Source organism: Phodopus roborovskii, unplaced genomic scaffold, assembly GCF_943737965.1.
Source record: "Phodopus roborovskii unplaced genomic scaffold, PHOROB, whole genome shotgun sequence".
Taxonomy (NCBI): domain Eukaryota; kingdom Metazoa; phylum Chordata; class Mammalia; order Rodentia; family Cricetidae; genus Phodopus; species Phodopus roborovskii.
The window spans coordinates 11,525,868-11,548,186 of NW_026126648.1; the positions used below are offsets into that span (position 1 = coordinate 11,525,868).

The window sequence follows — 22,319 nt, forward strand, 5'->3', positions numbered from 1 at the left end:
TGGCTTTGGCCTATAATAAGCAAGGTTTTTGAATTTTTATTTGCTGTCTATATTTTATATCTCCTTTTACAGAAGCAGCTTAGCATTCTACAGGTTAGAATATGAGACTTGGTGTATACCAGACCAATGGTTGCAAATAGGAAAGGATGACAAAAGATAGGAAAATTGGAACTTAGAAACATAAATTCAAAATCCTAAATAAGTTTCATCAAGTTGAATACAGTAAAATATTGCACATGTCCATAATCTCTGCACTTAGAAGGTAGAAGCAGGAAGATCAGAAGTTCAGGGCCAGCCTGGACTACATGAGACCTGTTTGAAAGGAAGAAAAAACTAAAATAATAATAAAGAAACACTAAAGAATGAAACTGATAAACTATATAAGACCTTCCAGAGAAAATCATATAACTTTTTTGAAGGTATTAAATAAGATTTCCAAAGCAAGAACTTATATTTCAACTAATTAGAAATGCTTTTTGCAGATTTAATACCTAGTTTGTTTGATTTTACTCGTTTGTTGATTTTATTAAAGTAAAATGATTTTACTAAAATGAAATGACTTCCTGATCCTAAAATTAAAAAGCAAGTCTTAAAGAGCCAAGAATAACAAAATTGTTACTTGGTGATGGCACACGCCTTTAATCCCAGCACTTGGGAGACAGTGGCAAGTGGATCTCTGAGTTCTAAATCAGCCCGGTCAACAGGGTGAGATCCAGAACGGCCAAGGCTACATAGGGAAACCCTGTCTTGAAAAACAAACAGGAAAAAAAAAAAAAAAAAAGAATAACAAAACCAAGATAATGATAAGCTTGCTTTAAGACCCATGGAGGATGGAAGGATGTATAGTACAATAATTAAAACCAAGTCCTTTTGGTCAGAATATAAATTAGTAAAAGGTCAAAATTTCCCTGGAATTACTGAAATCTTAGTAAAAAACAGATGTCAGTATAAATCCTGGGGAAGATGTCCTTTTCTATGAATATTCCAAGGTAACTGGTTACATACCTAGAAGGAAGTTGACAATCCCTACCTTACACTATAAATAAATAAATAGATAAATAAATAAATAGTTAAAGGGTAAATGTGAAGAGTACATTTTTGTCAGAACACTGTACAGAATAGAATTTTTGGCTAATGAAGTTTCTAGAATATGACTGCTTGAATTAGAGAATCCAGTTTTCACTACTCATAGCCTTGTGAGCTTTGCAAGCCACTGATTATCTTGTCCTATAATTAGAAAATTAGTATTAATGAAAGTCATGCCTAGACCCTACTCCAAATAACTTGACAGATTTTGATGATCCCTCCTGGAAGGCATCACCCTCCTTGTGGCATTTGGGGGCAATGGGATGGGAGGAGAGGGTGGTCAGGGGGCATGGGAGGGATGGATAGAGGGAGGATGAACTGAGATCAATATCGATACGTAAAATAAGAAAACTAATAATAATAATACTAATAAAGGAAAATTTAAAAATATAAAAAAAATTTTAAAAAACTTTCCACATATGCATAAAAGTAAACAAGAATTACACTCATTACCAAGATTTAATATCAATTAAATATCAAGTGATTTGACTATTATTATATATGCAAATAAAATTTATTAACAAAAGAAGAAAATTCATGCTGTTATGCAAACTTCAAAAAGTTAAATTGCACTTTTAGTATAGCACTGTCCCGGTTGCTTTCTGTTGCTGTGACAATCATCATAACCAAAGGCAGCTTGGGGTAGAAAGAAGATATTTGACTTACACATCCTGATCAGTGAGGAAATCAAGACAGGAAGTCAAGCAGGAGTAGGAGCTAGAAACCATAGTTGCTTGTTATCCAGGTCATCCTCAGTTTGCTTCTTAAACAACTTAGGACCACCTACCCAAGGATGGTGCTGCCCGTAGTAGTCTGAGCCTGCCCACATTAATCAGTCAGTTCCCCAGCAGACATTCCCATAGGACAATCTGATGGAGGCAGTTTCTCAGTTGAGGTCTCTTTCTGAGGTAACACTAGTTTGTATCAAGTAAACAACCAAGAGTCACTATCACAAGTCCACCCTTGTCATTTTGGCACTCAGTCACTTCTCATGTTGTGCTTAGTTTCCAAACACAAACACCAACCAGGACATGATTCTATCTAATATGATACAACTATTCCATGCACAACCACAAATGCATTATATATTTTAGAGTAGGTGGCAATGTGCCTTGAAGAATGCTTAGTATTGTAGCTTCTCATAAATAATAAATATAATAATATACATTTACAACAACTGCTGATCTTAACCTCAATCAGCATTACACTCTATGATAATTAGTGGAAAGAAAACAAATACTAGTTTAATATATGTGTATTTATCTACATACATGTTCTTAATGAAGTAAGACAAATAATCATAAGAATTGTTTCTGCAGTGGGTTTGTGGCCTCATCTGCTATTTATAATTACCTGCTCTACTGTCTATTCTGTATTTCCTCCACCAACAGCAAGCACCACAGCAGGTTTTGGTTTTTTCATTGTAGTAATGACTCATAGTTTTATTTCCCGGAGAGTTTGTGCCCTTTGTCATCCTGCCTAGATTGGTTTGGTGTAGTTTCCCATTGACTTTAATCATAGGACATGGTAGCACCAAGAGACACCCTAAAGGATCTCCTACACTAGAGATGTAATCTTCCCTACCTCTATTGTGAAGAAGCAGTCCAGTTGCCCTTTGGTAGTCTGGGTCAATCACCCCTTCTAACACCTTTTTCCCTACTTACTTACTTCCTCCCTTCTTTCCTCCTTTCCTCCCTCCCTCCCTTCTTTCCTATACTCCTTTATAAAGATTTCTTTATGTGTGTAGGAGGTTTGCCTGCATGTATGCCTGCTATATGTGTGCATTGCCTGCAGAAGCCAGAAGTGAGCATTAAAGTTTCTGGAACTTGAGTTACTGGTGGTCTTCAGCCACCATGTGGGTGTTGGGAATCAAACCCAGGTCTTCTAGAAGAACAGCCACTGCTCTTATTCTTTAGGCCATCTCTCTAGTCCCTGTTGTTCCTTTCCCATCAGTCTGCTGAATTAAAGGCATCAGAGCCCAAAATAGCCAGTAGGCAGTCTTAGCTTCCCATTCAGTGGAATATTTATTGTGTCTCATAATAAAAGTATTCCCTTCTCTGGAACCAAAACTTCTAGGCCAGTAAAGTATAAGGTAACAGGAACAGGAAACAAACTTTGTCCTAGGTGGTCACCGGGGACAATAATGAGTGGAACCACCTGGTTTCTACCCCTTGATTCTTACCCATTAATCCTGGGTATAGGAGGAACAGTACCATATATTGGATACTGATACAAAGCATATACTGCCTTCTCGATAATAATTCCCCAACACTCCAGCCTATTGCCATCTATCTAGTGTTGTAACTGTTTCACCGTTCTATTAAGCTAACTACTTCCAAGATTATGGGGAACATGGTATGACCTTTGGAGTTCATGATGTTGGGTATACTGTTACATTTTTTTCTGGCTATGAAATGACTTCCTTTGTCAAAAGTGATGCCATGTGGAATACCGTGTGAATGGATGGTAGTTTGGATATAAGCATTATATGAAGAAAAGGAAAATCCATAGTCAGAATAAATATCTACTACTATAAAGACAAAGCATTACCCTCCCATGAAGGAAGTGGTCTGGTGTAGTGAACGTACCACCAAGTCACCAAGGAATGGCACCATATTGGGGGCTCAGTGTTGGTCTCTGCTGCTTCTTGAAGATTTGGCATTCAGCAGCAGCTGTAGTCAGGCCAGTCTTATTAAGTGGAAGTCCGTGTTGTTAAGCCTATATATAACCTTCACATCTTGTCCACTTTGTCCATGATCCCATTGTGTAGTAACAAGCAGGGATAACCAGAAACTAACTGCACAGAATGGGTCCTGCTGTCTACTTGATTATTGAGTTCCTCTACTAAAGTAACCTTTTGGTAAGCATTTGTATGGGATAGAAATAAATTCATGCCCTTTACTCATGTCCTTTATCCATTTAAAGAGGTCTCTCTATCCATGTTCTTTCTCAAATGTTTTTCTCACCAGTTTCCCAGTCATGCCTCTTCCAAGTCCCTTGATCATCCAATTGATCATCCAATTAAACCCAGCAAAGGCACTTTTGCATACTGTCTATCATAGAAAAGGATTGTAGCTTTCCATATCTTTGATTTTATGAAGTACAGATATTTAGCAGCTGAAACCATTAAGACTTTCCCTAAGAGTACAGTAAGAAAAACTACAGAGCCAAAGGCTTACTAAACAATATATTGGGTGAAAAGAAGAGGAAGGATCCTCTTTGAAAAGATAGTTAAAGATTGGCCGGAGAGGTAAGATGAGAAAGCCCTAAGGCATTTTTAAGGATATTGACATCACTTTGCATCAAGCAGTGATTGTGACAATTTCATTACTAGTGATAAACTTTAACATTTTTGTGGAATTTAATTTTAAATAGTTTCTTTGTCGAGACAATGAGTTTCCTTTTCATTGTGTTCACTGTCCTTTATGTAATTAGTCATTATTTGTTTTGTATATTTAATATTCATGATAGATAATGTAGCTTCAAAGGCATTTGAACTCATATCCATAATGACATACAAATGAACCTCCTGATTTGTACTGTATAGCTACTAGAAGCCAGTTATATTGTGAGGAGATGTTTTTCTCACTGAATATTCATGTTCAATTAAACATAATGGTTATCTTCACATTTCTGAACAAAGTTGTTAAAATTTTTAGAATGCAACCGATAAAGGAATTGATTAAAAATCACTTTTAGCTTTTTAGGGAAAGATGCTAACACTTTCCCAGATGATCATTACTAATTCAGTGAGCAAAGCTCACTGATCTCAGTACTGTGCATTAGTCAGTAAGAATCTGCTGTATACAGTGCTGTGTGCTGGTTATATGTGCTATTTGTAATATAGAATTGAGTAAGCCAGAGAGCCAGTGATGAGTTAACTAATGAAGATAATAGTTATTGAATTACTACCATTTTCATGCTATTATTTTAAGATATGAATATTGTAAGAAAATCTATTAATCAACTATAAAGCTTAAGTAGACTCTAACCCTAGTGACTCCTCAAACCATACTGTGTTGATGGTTTTAGACTAGGCAAACTGTAAGAAAGTGACACAATATAGAATTAGCTTACGAAAGATGCTGTGAACTTATGAAAGTCTACTAAATTGGGGATGATGCTGAAAGATCATTAGCAAGGGCAGAGTACTGTATAACTAAATTCAGAGTATCAAATCTAAACAGAGATGAAAAAGAATTATGACGTTGGAAGAGTAGAAAAGCATTTTGTGTTGTGAAGAAGTCCTCGTCAATAATTTGCAAGATGAGGACAGTTTGTAAACAATTTTTAAATTTTTGTGAGAAGGCTTGATAAAATGTTGATGTGATGCTGAAGAAATTGTTTAGTATGGTCATGGCTTCAATTTTCAAGCATTCACTTTTTAATTTATCTCTGGTGGTATTGTATGTACATTTAATTGTATGCCCTTATTTAAAAGTTAGTTGCTTGCATTCTGAATACTTTGCAGTAGGGTTTGGTCACAGGCAATTAAATTGTGATGTTAAACAGCAGTCTACAACTAGTAAATGAAAACAGAGTTTATTCTGAGAGCAGTTTTAAAATATACAGAAAATATAGCTTAAAAGCTATGTCCTCATCACCTAAAATTAATTAATGTACTATTATTGACTCATACATATTTTAATTTGTTTTCCCGTAAAGATCAAATGCATGTCTAGAAATACTGTTAAGATCTCTAAATCTTTTAACATCTCTTTGACTGTTTGCTGATACCACCAATTTATGAATTATATGGAAAATAGTTTCTGTTTTCTTCACATAAATTATATGACAAATGCACTGTTTTTAATTATGAATGTTTGAAGTACCTACTAATGTTGAAAATGCACATGACCATTGTCTAGCACTTTGACTTGTAATTATAAGTTAGAGAAGGTCCTTATAACTTGAACATAAAGTGACACACAGTAAGGTGCTTATATTATCATTGTCAGTAGGAAGGAAAATTGGACATGTGGATGGAAAGTAAATTATAATATATTAAGAGAGAATGAAGTGTTTGCTTCTTCAAAAGATGATGATGAGAGTGTAGTACAAACATAGTTCTTATTTGCTGAGTTAGTCACTAGTATTTTAGATGTGTACAAACATAAAAAAGCAATACCAGCAGATGGACCCACAACTTATAAATTGTCTCTAGGAATGAGGAAATGTTCTGTCTCTATGTCTCATCTTCCCAAGCTGTTCTCCTTACTGTTCTTACTACATTTCTCTTTTCCAGTTCAGATAATACTAGGAATACATTTCTCACCATCCTAGACAGAAGGAATGCTCTATTCCTGTCCAAGATGTTTTGTGTCCTGTAGTATTTTTTAAAAACTAAGTACAAGTGATTAGATGCATGAGAACTACAAGATTTTGGTAAAAACTAAGCTTATAATTAGGCTGAATAGGTAAACTGGTCTAGATACTTGAAATAACAATTTGTTATATGTTGCAGGAACTTCATCTTCCCCCTTTATTCTTCTGATCTAAGTGCCCTAACCTATAACAACACTACGTTTTTCAATTTTTTATTTAGGAAATATTGTCTGAACACTTGGGCCAATCACTCTTCCAGATAGAGTGATGTATTGCTGAATAAAATAGATATGTAACTAGAAGGTGGCCTGATAAATGGTGAATAATGCATATAAACAATACTTTAATGGAAACCTAGAATGATGACAATCCACCAGGTCCAAATTATATGTCAAGTGACTGGGTGATTCCTAAAATCTGAGAAAAATCAATATGGCTGTGAGGGGAAAAAGAATAGGATGCCTCTAAGCAAAAGAAAATAACTGAAGTAGGGAACCTTAGAGATGAGAAACAGCGTAGAGCTTTCCAGGTAGGGTTCCCTGCTCCTTATGCCTTTGTGGTCCACTCTCCACACAGCACTGATGCTTTATAAAGATGAAATCTTTTCAATCAGCTGGAATCTTCCAGTGACTTCCTGTCTCCTTCAGAGTAATAACTCGGCATTGAAACCATGGCCATGCTGAGCTGTGTGACTTCTGCTACATTTCTGAACTTAACCTCAGTTTTAGCCTACTTACTCTTCCCTAGCTATTCCTAGCTTCTGGTGTTCCCCTAAAACTTCAAGCAATTTTATATGGTAGTCCTGTACAAACCATCCCATCTAGAGCCTTCTCTGGTACATCTGTTTGGTTGTTCTCAATGTCACATTATTCAAGATATTTAATAGGTAACAGTCCTATACCAGTAACATAAAACTGCCTCTTACACTGGGTATGGTTGTCAACACCTACAGTCCTAGCACTCAGAAGGCTAAGGTGAGAGATCACAAGTTAGAGGTCAGCCTGGGCTAGTCAGTAAGTTCTAGGCTAGCCTTTACTAGGTAGTAAGTCTACCTTTAAAAAATAAATAAGAGATGAGTGTGAATATATGGCCTATGTGCTTGATCCCCTCAGCCAAGCTCCACTACTGTATCGGCTTGTTTTGCAGTGTCTTCCTAGGCAGCACTGTCGTCATTGGTGGTAGCATTGTACAAACTGGATTGTCTTACTTCATACTGAGGACCATGAGAATGTGCACTTTGCATAATTTTCTTTTATTTCTCTCTCTCTCTCTCTCTCTCTCTCTCTCTCTCTCTGTGTGTGTGTGTGTGTGTGACGCTAGTCTATTGCATTGCTTTGTACATTATAAGCACTCAGTGTATGATTATTTCTACAGAGGTTATAAATATGGTGTTGTATTCATTCATCTTTATATTTTTCCAGTTACGTATGTGGATTAATTTAGTTACTGTAAAAATCAGTCAAATTTCTTTAACCTTGCTATGTCTTTAGTATATTTTTAGGCTGATATTTTTTTCCTCCATGATTCCTTTCCAAAGGCTTAACTTCTCAGGTTTTGAAGAAATAGAAAGGCATTTCTTCTTGGCATTATTTGTTGTTGGATTATAAGTTAACAGTGCATTCTGTGCTGGCCTTGTCCTGAGAACAACTTCCAAATCATTGAAGTGTTTTATTTGTGAAAATTCAATATTATATCTGTGATAACTACATTTTAATAAAAAATACAGAAAAGTTTGCTTTATAGCAGTTATCTTTCCTACTTCTATATTGTTTTATGTAGTTTCTTTAACTAAGCTTAGATATAATGTAGGCACAGATTCAACTCTTGTGCATTTCAGCAGTTGAAAGTAGTAGATAAGTAATTATTCAGTTATCACTCATAACACATCCTTGCAGTGATTTGGATTTCCCAAAGTGCCAAACTAGAGGGAAAACAGTCTTGGATGAGCTGTCAAGTTGACTTAACACTACTGAATGGTGGGAAAGTGATCAAAGTTTGATTTTAAACAAATAATGTGTTTGTTCATTTCTCTATACCTCCAGGCAGGACCTGTTCTCCTCTCCTTTTTCCTTATGTAGTGCCTTCCAAGTCATGTCCTGTTCCTAAAACTGTATCATATAAGTGTTGAATTTATGTCATTAGTACATCAGCAAAAAAGTAAGGGCTGGTGTTCTATTACAAATATAAAGTTTTTTCTCTTGCAATAATTATAGGGGATGGAGTGTTAGATCTCTCTACAAAGAAAACCAGCATAAAATCTGAAGAGTCGCCCATATGTGATCCTTCTTCTGAAAATGCAGTTGCTGGGTAAGCAATATCTAGGAAATATAATTCAATGTTAATATAAATGGCCTCTTGCAGAGAACACTTAATACTGTGTTAAATAGGACTGACATAGTTTTCCTTCAGAATTTTTGTCACTCATAAGTTTGTCTCTCTCATATTTTCATTTGTCCTTTCTCTTTCTTTTTTCTTTCTGTTAAAGAAAAGTTATCAGAACAATCACCAAACTTCAATTTATGTTACTAAAATGAACTCTCAATTTAACCATGGGCTACAAACTAAGAAGCAGGACAAGTGAGAAACTTGAAGTACTCGAGGCAATTTTAAGGATAATATGTAATCTTAATACTTAGTTTTTTAAAATAATGAGCCATTTCTAAACGTGCTATAGTTACTAATTCTAAAACTAGCATATACGTTTATAGTTTTGCTTTAGTGTGGTGGCAAACAATTTAATCTAGTAATCACCACAAGAATTCCTTTCATGTCTTTAAAACTCACTAAATTAATTTAAATAAATAATTGCCAGTGAAATGCTGTTCTGTTGAATTTTTGGGTTTTTTTGTAACTTTTACCTCTTCTCGTTAACTGCATAGAAATCTTTTTTGTCCCATTTAAATCTGAAATAAATTAATTTCAAATAAGGCTGTAATAGAACTGAAGTCACAGGTATAACAGACTTTAGAAGATTACAAGCTTGCATTTGAAATAGAGTAACAGTCTAAAATGAAATTAGTCATATACATCTTTTTTCAGATTTTAAGTTTTTGTGTAGAGGAAAATGACTCTGTGGAACTGAGATGTCTGTGTTTGGAAGTATTCTTGCTGCTACAAATTTCCTTTAAATGGGTTGACTCTTTTATTACTTGTTTAGTGGTAACGTCACGTTTCTACTAACAAAAAACTCCTTTAGGATTTGGATATTTTTATAATGGAACTCTATTTGTAAATAAAAATTGTAAGTGTTGCTCTGCAAGCAGCTTTCAGAGGAAAAGCAACATCATGAGAATATTTTTACAAATACTCAGTTAGGATTTTATGTTCTTGGGAGGTCTGCCCATTGAGGCCACCGTATCATTGACACATTGTCCTACCAGGACTGTAGCGTTTGCTTTGATAAGGAGTAACTACTACGTCCCACAGACCTAACGTGTCATAAGCAGTGATGTTACCTAAGCAAGGAGTATAATAAAGGAGTGGACCCTCCCCTTCCATAGCTGTGTGAGAGTCTCTCATACATCAGTTTACCATCGTTTCATTCCATCCATCCAGGAGACTCCACAGAAACAGAGAGGACTATGTGGAAAGAAGTGCTGAGTTTGCAGATGGTTTGCTCTCAAAAGCTTTGAAAGACATTCAGTCTGGAGCACTGGACATAAATAAAGCAGGCATACTTTATGGCATACCTCAAAAAACCTTACTTCTCCACTTAGAAGCCTTACCAGCAGGGAAGCCTGCATCTTTTAAAAACAAAACTCGAGATTTCAATGATAGTTACTCCTATAAAGACAGTAAAGAAACATGTGCTGTGCTGCAAAAAGTAGCCTTGTGGGCAAGAGCTCAAGCAGAGCGCACAGAAAAAAGTAAACTCAACCTACTTGAAACCTCAGAATTAAAATTCCCAACAGCTTCCAGTTACCTCCATCAGTTAACTCTACAGAAAATGGTTACTCAGTTTAAAGAAAAAAATGAAAGCCTTCAATATGAAACTTCAAATCCTCCTGTACAATTAAAAATTCCTCAGCTACGAGTAAATTCAGTTTCAAAATCACAACCTGATGGTTCTGGTCTGCTGGATGTCATGTATCAAGTTTCTAAAACCTCTTCAGTCCTTGAAGGATCAGCTCTCCAAAAACTGAAAAATATACTCCCTAAACAGAACAAAATAGAATGTTCTGGGCCTGTAACTCACTCAAGTGTTGACTCTTACTTTCTACATGGGGACCTCTCTCCTTTGTGTCTTAATTCTAAAAATGGAACAATTGATGGAACCTCCGAGAACACTGAAGATGGATTGGACCGGAAAGATAATAAGCAGCCCAGGAAAAAACGTGGCCGCTATCGGCAGTATGATCATGAAATAATGGAAGAGGCCATTGCGATGGTAATGAGTGGAAAAATGAGTGTTTCCAAAGCACAAGGAATTTATGGGGTCCCTCACAGCACTTTAGAATACAAGGTAAAAGAAAGATCTGGAACACTGAAGACTCCTCCGAAGAAGAAACTACGATTACCAGACACTGGGTTATATATGACAGATTCAGGGACTGGCAGCTGCAGAAACAGCAGCAAGCCTGTGTAGATTATTATTTGAGAATGTCTGTGTGTGTGCACAAGCGTGCATGTGTGCGTGCTTGCGTGCGTGCGTGTGTGTATGTGTGTGTATCTACATACACACATGGAAATTACAAATGCTCACTCTGACAGGAGACATGAAATTTTACAGTTCAAAAACCACTTACATGCCTTTTGAAAAAGTTTTATTCAGGGTTTTCACTGTGGACAGAATTATAGAGTTGCTTATTAATTCTGATAGTTTGTATTTAATCCTTGTATAAATAGGTGAAAAAAAGATTCAGGTTTTCTTTAGTAGTCAATAGCATAAAATGTGGGAAAACAAGTAATTGTCAAGTGAAACTTTTTTATTGGTAAAAGAATATTCTAGCCATTCAGTTGAACCATCTTATAATGGAAATATGATATTAATAGTTTGTGGACACTTTTGTGTAACATATCTACAAGTACTGTATGTCAAGGAACCAATCAAAGTTGAATAGTTACCTCTGTACCATGAGTAACTAATAGATACAGTATTAACACACTACAGTGCATTCTGTGAAATACAAAATGCACTAGAGTGCATCCACCAGAGTAGAAGAAAAACCCTTAAAGGATATGTATAGTAAAATTTAATATTTATCATTTAATTGTTGATTTAGCAGGAAGTTGGGGTTAAAAGTATATAATTTAAATTTAAAAAACTGACATAGTTAACCCCAGCAGCTATAGAATCCTTTAATATAAGATGGAATACTAAAAACAAAGTAATTTAAATTTAATTATTAAAGTAATTTAATTTTGTTTTTCATTTGAAAAATAAGCTAATGTGTAAGGTTAGAAAAGAAAGTTGGAATGCAACTTAGAGCATGTTTATAATGTGCACAGAACAAGCTTGAGAATGGTCATTTTGGTTAAATGTGCTGGTTAGTTGATGTTATGACTACTTTAAGGATTGTGACACACTCCTATTGAAAAACCTCAGTGTAACTTTAATATATTTGCTGCTGTGACATTTCAAAACATTTTCAGTTTATCAAAATGAATTACAGATTTCATTTTGGTGGGTGATACATTATCATTTTGCTAATAACCAAATTTGCAGTTTGTTCAGGGTCTTGAATAGATTTACAGATATTTAACACTGAAGCTGTTTTGAACTTTCAGTAATGTAAACTCTTTACTAATTGGATAGTTAGAAGCTGGGCAGTGCATTTTAACTTTTACTACTCATATGAGACCAGTAATTTTTATAAAAAGTTTTAAAAATATGGGTCAGAGTATTCATGTGGGTTTATGAAGTATGGAGTTTGAGTAGTAAAATGTAATAAAGCATGTACCTCCATGTAAAGAGTGGAGATTGCTTTATAGATGAGAATCCTCCCCAGTATCCCTTTTCTCTATAAGAATTCAGGTTCTGGTCATTTTCCTAAGCCACTTTTTCTAAATCCAAAAGGAATTCTGATACAGCTGAATTTAAAAAAAAAAAAAAAAAAAAAAAAAAAAAAGAGTGCACCTTGTCAAATACTTGTGTTTTACACTTGTGTTTGTGTGTGTTTAATAATCACATGAATATGTGATTGTTCAGCTACTGAACTTTAAAACCACTTACATGTATTTAAACAAACTGAAAAAGAAGAAAATATATAACCAGGTAATCACTTGGTCTCTGAGATCTGTATTCAACATGTTCAGCTGTTAATGTTACCTGCATACTAGGGTATGAATCCTCTTCATCTTTTTCTTCCCCCAAGATTATAGATCACAAGACAGAATTTGTCAGGGTCATCTTTCTTTTTAAAGAATTAAGCCATATTTTGTGAGGACCGGAACATGGATTATTTATTATTATATTTCCTCCTCTTCCCATTGAGAAAGAAAGTTAAAAAGTAAATGCCTCAAAAACAATTTTTTTGACCTCTTTATACAGAATTTTACTTGCAAAACTTTGGGAGCTCGAATGCATTACATAATATTTATATTGTATTGAGCTTTTTTATTCCTCACACTATATTTACATTGATAAATTGATTGAGAAGTTTATAGTAAAGGGAAACTTACAGAACACTTTTATATCATTTAAAAGATGACCTGACCAAAAACTTTACAGGATTCATATATCAGGGATCATTTTGCTATTGACTTCACAGTGATCAGTAGTTTTATAGGTAATATTATAGTTAATTTGCAGCATTTTAGTACTTGTATTATTTATTTTTGGTCAAATAGTAAATTAAAATATTTTTTGATAGTTTATAGGTAGTGATCAACCCATAACTTTTAAAAGAAACATAATGTTTGTATTACTGAGTTGACTTTTTGATTATACAAACTAGGAAAGGCAGGGAAGTTTATGGGTTCCCCTCTCCCCACTGGTTCTATTAAGATGTCCTTTATGTTAAATTTTCAAAGTACTTTATAAATTTAGTTACCAGTTACTATTTAATTGACAGATTCTGAAAAGTCCAGTTTCAGCTGACTTTTAATGAATATGAAAGCAACCCTTATGTGCTTTCTACTTATCTGAATGTTCCTCAAGTATTTTATATTTAAAATAAAAAAGAAGGAAAAGAAAAAAAAAAACAGTGCCTCTGTTTTTAGAAAACTACTGCTCAGTAACGTCGTTTAAACCATTTCTGGTAGCTGATGACAATTTTATATTAAACTGTATACTGACTTTAGTGAGATTGATTTTTTTTTTTAGTTGTTTACAGTGCAGATACTTGTGTTTGTTTTTTAATTGCAGTATTTCCATTGTCGCAGTAATTTAGTAAAACTCTGTGACTGCCTTGATTTTTGACAGATTTTGTTAATATAAACTGATTGTTAGGCAATTAGTTATATTTATGCATAAATCAATTGCACTATAATTCATGAATTATTTATTACAATATTTTCTAATGAATTCATGTATCTGTCTTGTGTTGTACATGTACTGTAATTTTGTTCCTACTATGTGTTGTTATATATCTAAATCTGATTGTATGAATTTTAATTGTTCAGTTAACATGTTTCTAGGTTGTAATTTGTAGTAAAGCACTTCAATGCTTTTGCACTTAAATTTACAACACTGTCGGTGTGTGGTTAATTTACTCATTCAGTAAAAAAAAAAAAAGAAAAGGAAAATTTGACTACACTGAATTCTTTGATTCCCTGTCAGGAGTTTTTTGTCTTTGTTTAACTGTATTAGAAATTGACTTTCAAAGAAATATTCAACAACCAATTTCTAATGGAAAGGGGGCATAATAACAAAAATGAGATGTTTGGGCTTATAAACAAACAGGAAAGAATTAGAAAGAATTGATCTTAAAAAAACATGAGGGCAATGAGATTAAGGTGGCCTTTAATCTTAGCACTTAGGAGACAGAGGCCCGTGGATCACTGTGAGTTCTAGGCCAGTTTAGTCTTCATAGTGAGGTCCACCAGCCAAAGCTACATTGTGAAACTCTATCTCCAAATAATAGTTTAAGGGTCTTTATGTAATTACTTGAGAATAAATTGTGGAATGGAGACTCATATGCCTATTCACTTGTTACATTTTTCTTTGAGATTCTAAGGTGAGAAAATAAGAGGAAAAAAAATTTTGAAATCAAATAAGACTATTTTAAAATTTTGTAATTTATTAATTTAGTTGTCTACTGTGATATATAAGATAGAATCTAATATCTGAATATCTGATATAGTAATCTATTGTTCATATTGCTAGGTGATTATTAGTAACCACTGATAATATTTCAACTTCCAGTATAAAAACTAACAAACTGAACAGGAAAACGCTTCCTTTAAAATAAAGATTTCCTTGGAATGTCAGAAAAGGTATATGGAAGTCAGTGGTTTCATAACTTTATGAGCTTAATCAAATTGAAATTGTATCTTTTCTTTTTTGTTTGTTTTTGGTTTTTTGTTTGTTTGTTTTTGTTTTTGTTTGTTTGTTTTTTGGGTTGGGTTGGTTTTGGTTTTGGTTTTTCAAGACAGGGTTTCTCTGTGGCTTTGGAGACTATCCTGGAACTAGCTCTTGTAATCCTTGCTGCTTCTTATTTCCATTTTGACAGAGCTGACTTATTTTTGTATTGGGAATTGTACCCTGGGCTTTGTACATGCTATATGCACACACTCTCCCAGCTCCTCACTACTTCCATACAACTGAAAAATGCCTTTGAGCATTTTAGGAACTACTAAATTGATACTAACTTGAAATATATATAACATATTCTAAAAGTCTGTAAACCCTCCCACTTGTTACTACTTAATAAGTATGTTTATCAAGTCTTAACATTATTTCAGAAACTATTCAAAATATACTTCTTAGGGTATGTTAGCTTTTTTTTTTTTTTTTTTTTTTTTTTTGGCTTATCTAAACTCATTAAATTGAATTGATGGAAAAGGATAATTATCTAAGATTTGGTAACTATCATTTCATGTTGCCTTTGCTCTACATTTTTAAAAACTTTTTGACATTGAATCTTGAGTTATTTCTAATCATTGTATACTCTACCATTATAAAATTAATTTTTAAAAAATATTTATGGAAGGGGCCAATAGTGGGGCTATATATATCTCTTCTTTTGTCTAGAGGCAGCACTGAACTTAAAGATCTTTATTTTGATTTATTTTCACTTCGTTTGCTTCTATATGTCAAAACATGTGCTATTATATTTGTAAAATCTGATAATTTTTTTCCCAGTGAAATTTTGATCACATGCTTACTAGAATTCGCTCTGGCACTTTTTACTATTCAGACAATGTAATTGTGTAAAACTCAATAAATTATTGTGTAATATCTATAGAGGAAGTTATTCCAGTGTCAGGTAATAAAACAAAAAATATTGGATTTCACTGCATATTTTAAAACACCCCTTTAATTTTTAATACTATGAATATACTAACCCTTTATTCTTTAAAGAAAAAAGAGAAGAGCACGTTCTTGAGTTGGGTCAATTACAACCCTAAATAACATTTTTTTCAGAGTAGGAACAAATTATAGGCTCATCAGGTTAGGAGAAAAGGGCTGTTCCCACTATAGAGTTTGGTGATGTTTCATTAAAACGGATACTTTTCTGAAACAGAATTCCTTTAATATATTTTATTCTTCTTGCTGCTGGTATTGAATTAAAAATATAGGCTTCTATAATGTTGATAAGCAATCCTGAGTCTTAGTTAAAGTTAGATGTGTGTTAGTGTCTGTGGTGGGGCATTTTCCAGCATTTGAAATCTAATAATTAGGTAAGTAGTGCCTTTAGTTTTCCTATGCTTTTCCATAGTTTTTAAAATCAGTTTAAAGTAGATAGAATTTTTAAATAGCTTCCTTTTTCTTTTATATTCTTTGTAGGTTAAAATGCCTGCAGCTTAATCTCAGAAAAAGATACTCTTATTTATATTAAAACTAAATTTGATAACTTTCTTTATGCAGAACTCTCTTAATATTAAATTTCCTTTTTACTACCTACCAAAGTATTTTAAATAAAAATAAGATTTTATTCCTTACCTTCCTTATTTTCACTAACACAGGCTGATAACTATAAAATATGGCAAAGTATACTACTTTACAAAAATTTGTATTCCTTCTGAAGCACTTTTCATTAAAGAGTATTAATACACCCAAGATTCTTAATATTACCAATGTGTTAATGAAATAATGTGTCCTCAGCTTCTATATTGCAAAAGGCTTTGCTTTGACTCCTGTACTTTGTCATAGAAAATTACTTAACAGTGCTTCATACTATTTCTGCTAAACAATAACCAAGATGTCCTTGCAGTTCCATCCATAGGAGGCAGGAGTCCAGCAATACCAAAATACATCATTCAATCGCTGTCAAGAATTATAACTCCTTATCATGTTATCTTTGCTGTAATTCATTTTTTGTTTGATTTTTATTTTTAGTTCAACTGTTGATGCAAAATCAGAGGAAGCTACTAAAATGGAAAAAGGAAAATCAGCATTAAGCAAAGTTTTGGAATCTTTGTGCATACATCACCATCAACAAGTTTTGGCTATGTTGAAATTTCTAGTCCAAGAGCAGAATGCTGCTTCTATTTGCTGTAATTCATCATGTACTATGTCTTCAGAATCTCAAAAACCCCTATTTGAAGATGATTTCCATGGTCTGTTGTGTAGCTGTGAATATAGACTGGCAGAAAGAGGGTGTTTACATAATGAGAGACAAAGCCCTGGTTTAGTGTCTCTGCCAGTCTGTATTAAAGAATTACATTGTTCATCTTGTCAAACTGTAGCTGTTGAACACGTTAAGACAGTAATGAATAGAGGTACTGAAAACAGTTATGATCCACACAAATGCTGTTGTGGACAGTTAGCAAAGAATGACTCTACAAAATCAGCCTTCCCTAGTCCTCTTTTGTCAAGGGAAGCTTGTGATCTTTCAGTCAGTCTTAAAGATGCCTGTAGATCTCGAAGTCCCTCACCCCCACCATTGTCACCTGTGGAGACTGAAGGGTTTGAAGAGTGGAAAGACATCGTCTCAGAGCTTTCAGCCTTAGAAAATAACACAAGCATTAACCAGCCTCCATCTCTCACACCAGCTGAGATAAACATTCACAAATGTGACCACGACAGCAAGATAAATAAAAGTAAGCAGCCCGGTGACTCTGATTCTGTGCTCTTAGACGCCAGCAGTAGTTATACTTCAAATCATGAAAAGGGTGAAACAGCTGTAATTTTCCAAGATTTAATGGACCGTATTAATGAAAAATTAAAATCAATAGAAACCACAGATATATCAAACCTCATAAAATTACCTAGCTCTGATTGTGATTCAGATCATGATTTTAAATTGGGAGATTTAATAACATCTCTCTTGCACAGTGCAACAGCCAGTGACTATAGTTTTATGGAATTACTGAGTCAACATGATAAAAAGGTAGAAAATAAAATTATTCAGACAAGATTTCGAAAACGTCAACAAACCTTATTTGCAATGCACAACTCTCCTGATTCACCTGTGATCAGAAGGCAATCTTTACAGATAAAAAGAGAACTTGCCAGTCTTGATGAAAACTTCCTGAGAAAAAGGTACAGTGAAAAAAATTCAAGAAAATTGTCATGCAATGATAAGATACTTTCACTGAACAAAGAATCCCATCCTTGTCAAGAACCTTTAAAAAATTCCAAGAGCTTTCAAGATGAAAACCATGTGGAAACACTGTCTTCAAATGGTGTAGCACCACCACTGCAGGTAACTGTTGAGAGTTTAGAAACTAATGTGGCTTTTGATCAATTTCCAGAAAACTTTAAAGCAACTTCATCTGAGAAAATGAGCCCAAAAAAGTCACCAGAGAAATCTACAGCTGAAAAGCTAACTGTAGAAAATAATAGGGAAAATACAAAACTAGAAAATACTCAAACACTTTTGAGAACTGGTGCTCCTGGTCCTTTGAACAGAACTAAACGAAATATTGTGCCGCCGGGGTGGTATTCTATATATGTAACAAACAATTCTGTTTCCAAAAAACTCCCTGAGGGCAAAAGAGTATCAGACTGTGCTCACAACAAAGATCCAGTCAGAGATCCAACGGAAAGTCTCCAAAATAGAGACTTAAACAAAATTGCAATGAATTCTAATTTGCAAGTTGTTGTGGAGCGTTTGGAAGACACAATAAATATGGCTCAGAAGTCTTGGGTTAATCAAGCATTATCTGAAGGATGTAAAGTCTCCAAGAAATTGATAGAAACAGATGGTAAAGACCAAAATTCTGGAACAGATTTGACCTGTACTTTAAGTAGAATAGCTTGTAAAAATCGGGTTTTATCAAAATCTCTAATAGCATCTAATAATAAAAGAAATTATGGTATGCCTGTAGTGGATTTGAACAAGAAATTTGATAATCCAAAGACAGCACCCATTTTAGAGAAAAGTAACTTGACATCCAGTGTTGAAAGTGTGCCAACAAAATGTGAAGGAACTGAAAGTTCTGTTTCTAACTATTCTAGTCCCATCAAACTCATGTTTTTATCTGAGATTAAAAGCAGTGAAGGAGTCAAATATACTTTAACTTCAGTCAGCACATCACAATCAAATGCTAAATTGGCTTCTCACAGGCATAAAACCCATCAAGTAATTGGAAGAAAAAGAGAAGCAAAGGAAGACATACCAAACACTATCTTTGAAGATTATAGTCCTAATCATGATAGTAACTGCCTTCAAGGCCAATTAAACTGTGTAGAAGAGGCTACACCATCATCTGCAGAGTCTCCTGACAGTTTAAATAGTGATAAGCCACAAGAAGACCCTGAGGGAAAATCAAGTGCTGCTATTGACTTACCATATAAAAGAAAGCCAGGTAGGCCTAAAAAAATTGGTCCCCAAGTTGTAAAACAGATTAAACGGCCAATTGGAAGACCACCCAAACCTAAAGCTGGTCAAACAGATGTCAGTGTTGGCCAAACTGAGTCTTTTAATGCTGGGAAGAAAAGTCCAGAATCCCTATCAGAAGTGAAAGAAGGTATTTATAGGAAGAGTATTGTTGTCACTGTTGTTTATGGAAGGTCAAGAAGAACCAAGAGATGTGTTTCTGAAGGAAGCATGAACATCAGCAACATCTCATTGAACAATGATGTTGCTGACTTTGCCGTTAACTCTAGAAACCTCAGAAATACTAGAGAATATGAGACTGGCTGTGAAAAAAATCTAAGTGCCGTGTCAAGATTGACAACCGAAAGTGGGGTTTTTGATTCTGATTTTGAATATGTTAGACCCATCAAGAGCAAGTCTGTGATTCCTCAGACTTCCAAGAATATGATTCGACCAAATCAAAACCCTTTGTCCATTGTTAGGAAGCCTGGTAGACCTGCAAAAGTGAAAATCTCTGGTATATCTGTGACTGTTAGTAGAATTTCACCTCAGCAAAGAGAAGTATGCCTTAGCAGCTGCTTACCTCCTTTAGAACAGGAGACTATGTTAGAGAAAACTTGCCAAGAAGAAAAGCTTGACCAACAGTGCAGTAAGTTAGATAAGGTCAGGCACACCGATGTTGACATATTTAAGAATGAATCGGATAGTACTGTTGTTTCTATACCTCTGAAACATTCGATCAGGGCTAGAAAACCTTCTTTGCATTTCTTACATTCACTTGCATCTTCTGGCTCAGTTACTTACAAAAATACTTTGCGTCATAAATCATGTAAACTCAATTTTCAGAAAGGCAAAAGTCCAAAGAAAAAATATAGACAGTCAAGTTTGAAACTAGCTTCCAAAGGTATCCCAGGATCTAGACGTTCAAGGAAAGCAGAAAAATGTTTGGAAGATAAAAAGTTAATGCCCAGTTCTAAAGTTTCCTTGAACTCTGTTATTTCATCCAACCCTTTACTCAGGTGGTGGGCTACCTCTGCTTCAAATGATTCCTTGTTAGAGGAATTGAACAATAGATTTGAACAAATAACAAATGCATGGGTGCAGGTGAGTAGAGATGAAGCTCAAAATTCTGTTCATAGAACAGAACACACTGAAGGTGGTGGTATAAAATCAGCAGGCCCTCTGGAAACCTGTCTTCTAGAACTTGAAGTCTCACCTGTAAAAATGCTTTTCCAGAAAAAGTATAATTTGAATGAACTCTGTTCCTGGTTTATGCAAACAACAGAAACACAGTCCCTTTCACTGGTTAGAAAAGCAAATGCTCGAAACCCTTTGGAAGTGATAAACACAAAGGGCATTAAGTTAGGGATGAAATGCTGTGGGTTTAATGCTAGCCCCTTCAGGAAGCACTTTAAAAAATTTGCAGTCTCCTCTCCTTCAAAGTCAGCAGGAAAGTTTCACATACTACATAAAATGGTTGGCTCACCACTCTTAAATGTGAAAAGAAATTTAACACTAGCTAGGTTGAAAAGGACTGGGTTTAAGAGTTTGCACTGTGAAAGGTGGAGAAGAGGGGAAAAGCCACACAGCCACAGAACAGTTGACTGGAACTCAAAAAGAAGGAATTTAAGATTTTTCTGCCAGAATCAATTTTTGACTAAGACAGAGGGGGAGACAAATGAAGAGACATCACTCAATGGGAAAAGCACAGTAGGTAACCAATGGGCCTCTCTACCAGAGACCAGAGGTGACTTTCCTCATGAGAAGGTGGTAGTTCATGACTTCACAACACATGCTAGCTTAGAGAGTAAAGTTAAGTCAGAAACAAAGGAGAATGGAACAGGGTGTGGCCAGATCGATTCTGAAAAGGGACAGAGAGTAGGAAATGTGTTTTCCAATAATTGGAAGTCAAAAACTTTAAAAGATTGTAGAATATTTTTGAGGAAGATCAACTGCCTTGAACAAAGAAATACTTTTAAACTAAATACAATCATTTATTCTCCTGAGTCTGTTGACAGTGGGCATAATCAGGTTCAAGGACAGGAATCAAAGCGTTTTAATTTAAGGTCCCATTCGGCAAGGCAAAATTCCTTTAAAAAGCAAAATAAAGAAAGAGAAAGTGCCAAAGCAAAGAGTCCTGCAAGTGATAGACTGACCGATGCACCTGACAGTAGTCAGTTAAGTAAGTGTGTGAACTTTGACAAGAGTCCTGATAGATCTGAGGCTCTTAGCAAATTAAACAAAAGAAAAAGACCTCCATGGAAGACCACAGAAATGTCAGCTAAAAGACATAAACGACAGTCTTGCAACAATGGACAAATGGCAAACTATTGTACAAAATCCTAAGTAGGTAAGTTTCTCCTTAATCTTAAAGTTTCATTCTAGGTGCCTTGAGTAAAGCATAAGCTGGTGGATAGAAAAGGAAAAGCTAATTCAATTCTAATTTATTTCTAAAATATTTGAACAACCTCGATTCTTGGCACCTAGTATGAAACTCATGAAATTAGGTGCTGCTCAATGTCAAACACAAACAAATACATTTAGAAGAAACAGGAAGAACTTCATGAAAATAGGCCATGAATGCATTTGATAGATGGCTATGAACAGCTAAAAATGTACAACTGTAGACTAATCCATGCGTATTCTCCTCAAAAATAAATATGGTAGAATACAGGAAAGAGCTAAGACTGTCTCATTTAAGACTACCACTGTGATTCTAGGGTGTAAATCTTCCCCAGTAAGCTGTTACTCCATTTCATACTTCTCAGATAACCTGCTGCAGGACTGCTTATTTAAAAAGCAGTCAACTAAGATGTTTCTGGTGATCAGCAAATATGTAAAGTGGACTTCTATGAATCAGACATTGAGCTCACTTGTGCAGATATAAAGAAATCCTTTATGTAGCTGAGCAAGTCACTGTTCAGGTCATCTCAAATTGAGAATGCAAACAAATTAAATGGTAGTAAGGTACCTTATTAAGTTACACTGGCCTAGCATGGGTACCCCAGGAAGATTATTGCTCCTTTAAATGTAAAAAGGTGG

The 22,319-nt window shown here is 34.7% G+C and overlaps 1 protein-coding gene across 2 annotated transcripts in view; it reads left to right on the plus strand.

Moving 5' to 3' along the window:
• The window catches only part of Lcorl (ligand dependent nuclear receptor corepressor like), a 113,592-nt gene extending 91,714 nt beyond the window's left edge, over positions 1–21,878 (plus strand). The window contains exons 6-7 of one of the 2 annotated variants that reach the window (XM_051174070.1): positions 8,625–8,718; positions 16,853–21,878. In XM_051174070.1, the coding sequence (XP_051030027.1) occupies positions 8,625–8,718; positions 16,853–21,623 (4,865 nt within the window). In that variant the 3' untranslated portion in view covers positions 21,624–21,878. Of the gene's footprint in view, positions 1–8,624; positions 8,719–9,966; positions 14,081–16,852 lie in introns of those variants that run through there. The other variant, XM_051174071.1, reaches the window with a different exon arrangement.
• Positions 21,879–22,319: the final 441 nt, after the last annotated feature.